Here is a 9,872-nt window from a genome sequence, read left to right as displayed (position 1 = left end):
GTCATTGTTTTGGTCAGCAATCAGTTCTTGCCACCTTGAAAGCGGTCACGGTTACTTATAACTTGTACATTGTTCAATTGTTATTATGCTATTATCATTTGCCCCCCCCCCCATCCTTATCGACACTCACAGTGCACCGCCCTCCATCCCGCACTGACCAAACATCTGATCCCTTGACACGCTTGCTCAAGCGGCTCAAGCGGCGTCAGCAGTATCAACGTTGTGTTATTGTATTCCAAGTTTTGCATTATTCATATGTATGTACTTGCCAAATAAATGTTGTCATATCATAACCTTCGTCTCTTGTCCTTCGGTCAATAAGTGTGCTGATCACTCCTTTTTTCTGATTCCGCATGCCGGCCACTAATTCTAAGTTTTGTAGTACATGTATATATTATATACTTGCCCAATAAAAGTTGCCATATCATCAGGCTTTGTCTCTTGTCCTTCGGTCTCTCAGCGTGGGGGACACTCTCGAAAAGTTAGATTTATGCATTTACCAAACGACACCAAATGCACCTTCCTCATCAAAATACCTCCCGCCTGCGGACAGGCACGAAATAGCTCAGAGTCTGTACCGTAACTTAATTTGCATCCCGTTTCAATCCAGAATAACACATCATCAGCCTTTGTCTCTTGTCCTTCAGTCTCTCAGCCTTCAGTCTCTCGGCGTGGGGGACACTCCCGAAAAGTGAGATTATTAAAAATAACTGGCGCTCAATGTGTGTATCTGTGTGTCCCTGGAGTTCGAAGGATGTGACATTACAGAGCGTCCGATTAAGTCTCGCAGAGAGACGCGAATTATTCCAGGACATTCAAACTTGTGTTGTATCCTATCCTTACAATGTATATTATGGTTATCCCTACCGAGGTGCTAAAAGCCCTGTCTCTTTAGTATTGGATGAGAGAGACATCCTGCAGACAGTCCGCTGTACGCTCTTGAGAGAGACACCCCATCTCTGCCCAGAGTAACCCGTGCTTAGAGTAACTGGTAAACCGCAATCGTCTCTTGAAGACGAAGCATTGCTGGTGTTTATTCATATCATCTCCTCAAACACTACTGGATTACTTCTTGGGTGGTACCTGATACGAGACAACTAACTGAGCTATAACTAACATGAAGTGCTGTTTGATAAGGGCACATGAGCTTTGTCCCTTTAGTTCGAAGGATGTGACACCTCACAGTGTCCAATGCAGCTCCTTGAGAGAAAAAGACACTAATACATTCACAGGACTTTCAAACTGCTGTGAGCGTCCCCACAGAAGTATGGGCAGTGAATTAGCGGACAACCCTGTTCCTCCAGTGTTAGTCTTGGGGGTAACTGATACGAGACAACTGATTTGGCATTACCTGGTATGGGCAACTCGTCTGGCGAGGGTGCAGATCGTGTGTCCCTTGTACTTCGAAGGATGTGACATACGACAGAGTGTCCAATGCAACACCGCGCGAGAAAAAGACGCTAATACATTCCTAGGACATTTAAACTGCTGGGGGCATCCCTACAGAACAACGAATAGGAATAGGGATGGGTGAAAACTCGAGCTGTCTTCGATTTTTGGAACAACGCTGATAATCTGTAAGTACTAGGACCCATCAACAGAATCTAAAAGCCGATCGGCGCATCTCGAAAACCTAAAAAAAATGGCCTCCACTCTTTGATCAAAATCACCTATTCAAATAAAATATTTGCTATTTTCCTTTTTACCACCTCACTAAATTCCTCTAAAGTATAACATAGCGCAATTTGATTGAAAAATATTTAAAAACAAACAAATGTCAAGCCACCAAAGTTAGAGGGTCCCCATCAACATTTTCATCAGCAATTTCATCAACAGTTTACACTTTCCCCGATAGTTCAGCGATATTCCAACAGAGGGCAATCAAGTATTTCCGCTTTCCAGAAATTTATTTTTGCTTCCAATATTTTTTACAAATGTGTCCAGAATTGATCCCCAAAGATTGAAACGAAGAGCAGAAGAACATTAGTGTTATACAAACAATACATTTCAGTCCTTTTCGAGAAAACTATGGCTGGGAATTTTTGGCAAAGTTCTCATTAGTGAGTGATTTTTCATCTGATCTTTCCAAAAAATACAGGGTGTCCCAACAATGAAGCATGTCACAGGCAATGCAAGGTTGAATGCGTGTATTTTGGAAATTGTTAACACACATTCCATACATATCATCTTTAATTCCTATTGTAAATGATGCATTGTCATGTATTGTATGTATGTCTTATACTTTACAGTCAACAATGGGTTCTGGACAAGCAAGATTTAATGAAGGAAAGAGCAACAGACCTGAAAGTTCTGGCAGAAGAGGAATACAACAAAATCATGATTTTCTATGCAAATTGTAAGAAATTCCACAACATCTGACCAGGTGTACATAAAAAAACATCACATGAACATGCCTATTCCTGTGATTTAGGAGCCCATGGCCAACCTTTGTACTTTTAAAAACATGATGATTAGAACAGCGTATTAGAATAGCCAGTTTGTGTGATTTGGGAAGCTGCAATTTCACTTCTTTTTTAAAACTCTCAACATACCGTCAGTATGATGATTAGGAACTTGGTTATTCGTTTCTTTAAAAATGCACAGTGCATAAATAATTAATTCCTAAGGGATCTTGGCTCATTGTAGTAAATATTATCCCCCATTCATTTCAGTCATCCAAGCCCTTGGTGAACAGTTGAAAGTCCGCCAACAAGTCATTGCAACAGGAACCGTCTACTTCAAACGTTTTTATGCCAGATCTGGGTAAGATCTGTTAAGAATATAGTGATTTGTTTCATTTTCTTTTACATCAAGGAACCAGTAGTGAAAACCTTTTCAAAGATTTCAAACTGCACTGCATTTTTTATGGCAGTTTTACATTGTATCCTGACCCACTCCACTTGTCTATTAGGAAATAAGCTATTATTCGTATGAAAGGCAAGGCACAGTTGACAAAGGGCCTGATATAATCTTCTTTTTCTTCAGAAATTCCCTCAAATGTATAGATCCATTATTGTTGGCACCAACGTGTGTGTTCCTGGCATCAAAAGTGGAAGAATTTGGTGTCATTTCAAATACAAGACTTATTTCTACATTAAATTCAGTTGGTAGGTACTAAAACTTTGTCTTCTCAAGGTTGTCCTGTCATTTTCTGATGTGAAATTCTGATGCCAACCTGAGATTTGTTAGCTATCCTTCACTTACTAGGGTTCAATTTTCTCACATGCCAGCTTGCCTGGACCACCAAGATTGTCATACTAATACACTGAATATTTCTTTTCCAGTTAAGAACAAATTCTCTCATGCATTTGGAAATACAGAGTCGCCATACAGAATTAGCCAAGTCTTGGAATGTGAATTCTATCTCCTTGAAATGATGGTGAGATTTGACCACAGTTCACAGACATTTCTCTAAAACACATCTTCTTAAATGGATTGGCACTTTCCTCAAGCGAAACATTTGAGTAATCTGGTCTGTATTTGCAAATTAGAAGCTCTCAGAGTAATTCACCTTGGCGATCCTTTTTGAACCGAACAAACATGATTTATTGATGTCTTCTGATTAGTTGTTTTCTTCTTTTGCAGGATTGCTGTCTAGTATTATATCATCCATACAGACCCCTTGTCCAGTATGTCTCAGATATGCAACAAGATGAAACACTACTGTCATTGGCTTGGTAAGTTTATCAGTACAACTATCTAGTGTTACATCATCCAAACTGACCCCTTGACCAGTATGTCCCCGCCATGCATCGAGATAAAACACTTCTATCATTTTGGTGAGTTTAGTTGCTCTGTCCATTGGCACACACAACTTGTCTTGTGCTAGAGCTGGATCTCTGCAAAAGGTAGAGGTTTCCATGTGTACCCTGGAACCCGGCCACACTCAGACTTTGGGGGGAAACTATAGTATTATAATACTGCTTATACAATTTTCATCTCTGTTATTGCAGGCGTATAGTGAATGACAGTTTACGAACAGATGTCTCTTTATTGTTTCCTCCTTACCTTATTGCACTAGGTGAGTTCGAATCTGCCTCTCAACATCCTTCATCAGTCATTGTTGTTGATTTGTGTTTAATATGCTCCTCAATTTGAATATGAATTCTTGATGATTTTTGTTAAGACCAATTGTATGGCTAATTCTTGAACATTTTTGTTTTGGCTTACCAGTAATAACATCTTGACTTTCCCCTCTCTTCACTTCAGCCTGTCTGCACATGGCCTGTGTGATACAACAAAAAGACTGCAAAAACTGGTTTGCAGAGCTATCTGTGGACATGGACAAGGTATGGGTATCCTCTTGTGAACAGTATTCTGCAATCTCCATAGGTTCTGGACTTTACTTGTAAGAAGCATATCATTGTTCTGACTTTTTGTATAAATATATTCTTGTTCCAGATCCTTGATATAACTCGTTACATTCTTGGACTCTACGAACTGTGGAAAAACTACGATGAGAAAAAGGAAATATATGGTTTACTACAGAAAATGCCAAAACCTAAATTTGCCCCCTCAAGGTAAGAAATGTGAATTAAATTGTTGTGTGCCGTGGAACCTCTCCCAGCCGACACCTTTGTTAGAAGGAGACCCCCTCTATAAAGGACAGTAATTTTGCAGTCGATACAGTCCGACTTGATACACTACCGTAATTTAAAAAGGAACTCAGACAGGAAGTACTGCAACACAATAAACCAAAAAAATCCAATGCCAGAAGCAATTGCTGAGTACTCCTTTCATTTCTCTCTTCAGACCTCCTTCGCAGGGACCTAGTGGGCAGGAGCCCGGTGGGTCACAGCAGAAAGTACAGTGAAGTCACCCATTGCTTATCTTTTGAGAGACATCTACTACTTGGCCTGAAGGAAACACATTGATTCAACAATCTTGTCGGAAATGAATTCAGGAACTGTCAGTGGCTGGTGCTGCTTGTTGTGGTTATGGACTTCACTGCGAGGAGGTGACATGGCCTCATGGGTGTCCGCTGGAGTTGCAAAGGGGTTGATTATCCTAAAATAGAAGGCTTTTCAAGGTCGATTTTGATAGCGTGTTTCAGCTTGGGGGTTGTTCTGGGTCAATTTCAATGATTTTCCCTGCTTTTTCCTCAATGGTTTTGCACCCCTGACCCCCAGTGTGGATGCCTATGTGATTTGCTGTGTGCCACTTGGGCAAGGATGCCTTTCCCTCATGAGGCTAAACACGGGTTCTCTTCACAGAAACATTACATGTATAGTACTAAAGCCTTTTAGGACATTGTAAAGTTGGGACCATGGTTCATGGTACATTTGAGAGGCTAGGATACTTGGGGCAGTGAGCTGAGATATCAAGGAGGAGATCTTATGAGCACAATAAAGTGCTCAACATGAAGAATAACTGGACTCTCTTGCCCTTCCTTTCTTCATTAATTCTTGTCAGTATTACAAGGAGAACAATGGCTGGAGCATGTGTTTGACCCTGTGATATTTTGGGAAATGGGGTAGGATTATAAAGCCACAGTCACTCAAACTGTTGAAGCATCTGTATCCTAAAACCTTTACTAAAACGGGGAGTCCATGTGAAAAAGGTGGTGTTTTTGAAGTGACACCTCCGAGGTATCTGTAGAGTGATATTCCAATTCTCATCAGATGCAAACATAGCTTGAATCAAAGACTAGGAAGCTTTTGCTTGAGTAAATAAAGATGGTAGCTCTATAAAATGTTGCATATTTATTAGCACAGTAGTTGTGCATGTCTCATTGGGTGATATGAATAAAGAGTAGAAAATGCTTTTATCTTAAACTCCATGTACATTTACACTTGGCCTTTCTGTACAAAATTGAAGTAAAAGCATTTGCTAGCCTTTATTCATATCACCCATTGTCTCGAGATCCCCTTGCCTGACAATGTTGTGACATGGTCCTATCCAACAAGACTGGTCTAGAGCGACCAGTCTAGTTGGATAGGACATGCTACTCTTACTCAGGATGTGGCATTGTCTCCACTGACCAGAATGCAGGATTGGTCATCATGATCACTCTGATGGGGACATTGTCCTCAAAATGACACAAAATGAATCATGTAGGAAGAGACCCTTGTCCCTTGCACAAGTAATTGATTGCAAGTGCCCAAGTATGGACCAAGACCCTATTGATCATGATGATTTGTCTCAAACATGAGTTGTAGGTTGTTAACTGGGACAACCCTTTGCACAGGATGTGACATTGTCTCAATATACCAGACTGCTGTGACAGCCCCTGGCATAGGTGTGACGTTGTCTTCAACATCCCAGCACTTGCACTGACAGGATGTGACATAGCCTGGCTTGACATACCAGGCTGTTAGATGGTACACCATTCCAAGCAAAAGGTGTAACCTGTCTCCAAATGTGTTAGGAACACTCTTCTCCAGTTCCTACGTATTACTAAACTGGACACCACCAATTCTGCGACAATCCGGAAATATTGGAGGAGGGATATCGACAAAGAACGGCGGTAGATCGGCATGGCCTGTAGTCTCCCTTTAACAGTTGAGAGCAAAATAATCACCATGTACAAGTACATACAAATTATACTCTTTTGCTATATCAGTATCATATTTATTGACAATTAATACATCCCAAAAAGCATTTTTGGTGAGACATTTACTATGATAAGCAGATGGGCAGTTCCGCTGTGCAGATCATGATAAGCTCGTCAAAAGAAAATTTATATATTCTCTCGAAATCGCAGCTGTACGCCCGGAATAACGTCGAGGAAGGAGAAACAATATTTTCCCTCTCAGTTTTATTATATCTCGTGAGGATGATGTTTGTCTGGTTGCTGATGTTGTTTGCCGCTTCCACGGTGGCTGCAAGAAAAGGTATGTACCAGTACAACTCGGATGAATCTTTCGACCAAGGTAACATGTTCACCGGCATCTTAATTTCTTTAGGAGGGGTTGATCCTGCCCGGGCAACGCCGCCCTAGTGTACACTCCGGACGCAGTGGACCGGCCTCAGATGACACAATGGACTGCTTGGGAGTCTACCCTACAGCGGCTTAAAACGGCATTTATCATCTTCACCGAAACACTTCTGAATGATACATAACTTTCAGGTGTAGGTCTACAAATGACTGTGAAGACAAATGACTCAAATTAACTCCTGGGTTTCTTCCCTCCAGGCTTCAACAAGGACGACTGGAGCGTCTACCACAACACCGGGGCTTTCTGCGACACGATGGTGGCGTCCACGACCGTCAAAAAACCTTACTTGGAATCCTGCCTGAAATTCTGCCACAACTACGTCATGGAGTTCTGTATGGTGGAAATAAAGGAAAATAAGGGAAAATGCCTTGCAAGTGCGAAATGCGACAGCTTCCGTCCTTCAAATACCCCGAAGGAATCGTTTGTTATTTACAAGGGGCCAGCGTACGGAGGTAGGTGAAAGCAGCTGCCATCCAACACTTTCCCCAAACAGAACGAATTCGTATTGCCCGGGAGGGACTATATCTTCTTTATTACATGTATATGTCTACCACAAATTTACGAGCTCGCATCGTTGTTCATATCGACCGTAATGTCGACTTACCGGCAGTGGACACCAATCTTAAAGTTTCCTCCTTTCAAACAGGATGGACATACGCACAACGGCGGTAGAATACACTCCGGACGCATTTGACCGGCCTCGTCCTGCCGCCCGGTACCGTACCAATTAGGATGACGCAATGGACTGCCCTGGGAGTCCACGGTAGATCGGCATGATCGTTGTTGTAACATTTGCATTTAAGATTAAAAAGTACTGTTTTCGGTAATAGGTGGCAAATGCACAATCCCGGAGCGCTTCCATGGCGACTGGTGGGTGTACGAAGGGCCAATGGCTTTCACGATGAAGGGTAAAGAGCTCAACATCTATGAGAACAACGGGGCCGACACCAAGAAGTTCAGATGTGAATTCCAAACGAATGACGTTGTTTTATTGAAGTACACGGAAATGGTGAAGAAGGATGGGTATGTGATCCTTATTCCACCTGACGCTAGACTCCCGGTGCAGTCCATTTCGTCATCCTATTCATACTGACTCATTGGGTGAGGGACGAGACCGGTCCACTGCGGCCAGAGTGTACCTGACGCCTCTGAGTGGTTTGTTTGCCGATTGAGTGATGCGGGAAGGTTGAAGAGGGTAATACATTGAATGGCATCGGGTGATGATTGAATTGCAATCAGAGTCCAATCACAATCCAATATCACTGATACGATTTTAAAGGAGTTCATTCTGCAAAGACAATAAAACTACAGTGCAAAGAAGGGTCTGTTGTTGACTAAGGTACGGAACGAATGTAGGTATACATGTACAGTTATTGACAGTGTAACATTTAAGATATGGTCGCACTTCATTACTTTCAGAAAAGTTGAGAAGCCCAAAGTCTGTTGCGACTTTTACGTTTGTTTTAGGATTTCTAGATTCGGAGCTGGGAATCTGAAAGTCGAGATAATAACAAGTACGTATCATACTTAACCTCTGCCACTGCGGTTGTACAGAGGGATATTCACTCTGCCAACACATGTTTCCATTACTCAGTCAACGAAGTCAAGAGTCTGCATCACCGGTGCAGTCATAAGAAACGAACCAATGGAAGGTACACTCCGGACGCAGTGGACCGGCCTCGTCTTGTCGCCTGGTAGGACGCCATCATGATAGAGATGACGAAATGGACGTCATCGGAGTCTTAATCAAAGGTTGCTATGTTGGGGAGCCTTCTTATCAATTCTGTTTTCGGATTTCCGCTGGCTTGCATGCCGTCGAGCTCCCGTCTTGTTTCGCTTCGTTCCGCTCGGCCCGGTCACCGGCTCCCATTTAGTAGGGGGTCGTAACGAGATTCAGTGGATCACCCATATAGATTGCCAAAATGACCGTTTGTCTTCTTCCCTCATTGTTTTAGATAACAGCCATGATGAATCAGGAATGTATCTTGTGCCCTACACAAAAGGAATAACAATGGGCGAGGTCTGCAGTGGTAATGTGAGCGAAGTTCACCTCCTTATGGACAGACCATCACCGGCCATGCAGCCAGCAATCGAAGGGGAATTAGGTGTCGAGTAGGCCGAAAAGGAATGAGCTTTGCCCCTAATGGTAGCATCTATAACAAGTTGGAAATGGTGAACGGCAAATAAAACTGCGATTTGCTTCTGTTGATTTTCATCTTGTACTTCTTTGGCAAGTACGTACATGTAGTATCACCATATGGTCCGCTAAGCCTTGCTTGGCGTGATTTTGATATCAAAACCGCGGCTTCTTCAGAATTCTGATGACAAAAGTATCGAAGATTGGTCGATACTCTTCCAAAACATCTCGAGTAAAGTGACAACGGCATCGATCTGGATCGCCACACGTATGACAATAACTTACTGTCCGTTGCTCCTAAGTATTGAAGCATCATTCACAGACTAGTAGCGGTAGGATGGAAACCACGTTCACAGGCGAGGTTGGTATGGAAAACGCGCCACACGCTGATCATGCCGGCATTGTGGATAATGCACATTTATTTCTAGAGTTTTGTTACAGTCGAGGAGATGGCGCACTTCTCAATCCCTTCGATTTGATCGGTGTTGGGAGGCTCGCAAAACCGATGCGGCTATTGAAAACCGAGTATCCTTTCCAGTTACTGCGCGTAAAATGAACGGTGATGGGAAAATTGGCATGTCATTGGAGGCGGGTTGGTAACACTGACAATGGACTGACATATTGAAATATTATACATTCGTTTCTTGGCGACAACAGGCTGACATGCGACACAAGATTCGGACAAAAGATGTCAATTATTGCAACCCGCGATACACCTGTGGTGAGCGCGAATGATGACAATAATTGCCGTGTTTCGGTCGCAAGTCGTCTGCCCTGTTGTCGTAAAATTAAATTCG

General features: G+C 42.5%; 2 protein-coding genes across 2 annotated transcripts; both read left to right on the top strand.

Annotated features, from left to right (window-relative positions):
* Positions 1-1,886: 1,886 nt before the first annotated feature.
* On the top strand, positions 1,887-5,683 carry LOC135501194 (cyclin-C-like). Its single transcript, XM_064793115.1, has 10 exons — positions 1,887-2,060; positions 2,250-2,356; positions 2,673-2,763; positions 2,986-3,107; positions 3,285-3,379; positions 3,586-3,677; positions 3,954-4,021; positions 4,210-4,289; positions 4,402-4,520; positions 4,753-5,683. The coding sequence occupies exons 1-10, from the start codon at positions 2,029-2,031 to the stop codon at positions 4,811-4,813; spliced, it is 867 nt and encodes a 288-aa protein (XP_064649185.1). The 5' UTR covers positions 1,887-2,028; the 3' UTR covers positions 4,814-5,683.
* Positions 5,684-6,696: 1,013 nt separating this feature from the next.
* LOC135501522 (uncharacterized) lies at positions 6,697-9,147 on the top strand. Its single transcript, XM_064793675.1, has 5 exons — positions 6,697-6,833; positions 7,136-7,390; positions 7,769-7,961; positions 8,358-8,452; positions 8,894-9,147. Exons 1-5 carry the CDS (start codon positions 6,776-6,778, stop codon positions 9,052-9,054), a joined length of 762 nt encoding a protein of 253 aa, XP_064649745.1. The 5' UTR covers positions 6,697-6,775; the 3' UTR covers positions 9,055-9,147.
* The last annotated feature ends 725 nt before the right edge of the window (positions 9,148-9,872 follow it).

Source organism: Lineus longissimus, chromosome 17, assembly GCF_910592395.1.
Source record: "Lineus longissimus chromosome 17, tnLinLong1.2, whole genome shotgun sequence".
Taxonomy (NCBI): domain Eukaryota; kingdom Metazoa; phylum Nemertea; class Pilidiophora; order Heteronemertea; family Lineidae; genus Lineus; species Lineus longissimus.
This window is presented reverse-complemented; position numbering and strand designations above follow the sequence as displayed.

What these genes read in the sequence shown, in the direction of transcription:
- LOC135501522 (XM_064793675.1), top strand. Translation starts at nt 6,776, where the DNA reads ATGATGTTTGTCTGGTTGCTGATGTTGTTTGCCGCTTCCACGGTGGCT. An exon ending in CAAGGGGCCAGCGTACGGAG is followed by an intron (nt 7,391 to 7,768) that starts GTAGGTGAAAGC and finishes TTTCGGTAATAG; the next exon opens with GTGGCAAATGCACAATCCCG. An exon ending in GAAATGGTGAAGAAGGATGG is followed by an intron (nt 7,962 to 8,357) that starts GTATGTGATCCT and finishes CATTACTTTCAG; the next exon opens with AAAAGTTGAGAAGCCCAAAG.
- LOC135501194 (XM_064793115.1), top strand. Translation starts at nt 2,029, where the DNA reads ATGGCTGGGAATTTTTGGCAAAGTTCTCATTA. An exon ending in TTTTGGCAAAGTTCTCATTA is followed by an intron (nt 2,061 to 2,249) that starts GTGAGTGATTTT and finishes TATACTTTACAG; the next exon opens with TCAACAATGGGTTCTGGACA. An exon ending in CGTTTTTATGCCAGATCTGG is followed by an intron (nt 2,764 to 2,985) that starts GTAAGATCTGTT and finishes CTTTTTCTTCAG; the next exon opens with AAATTCCCTCAAATGTATAG.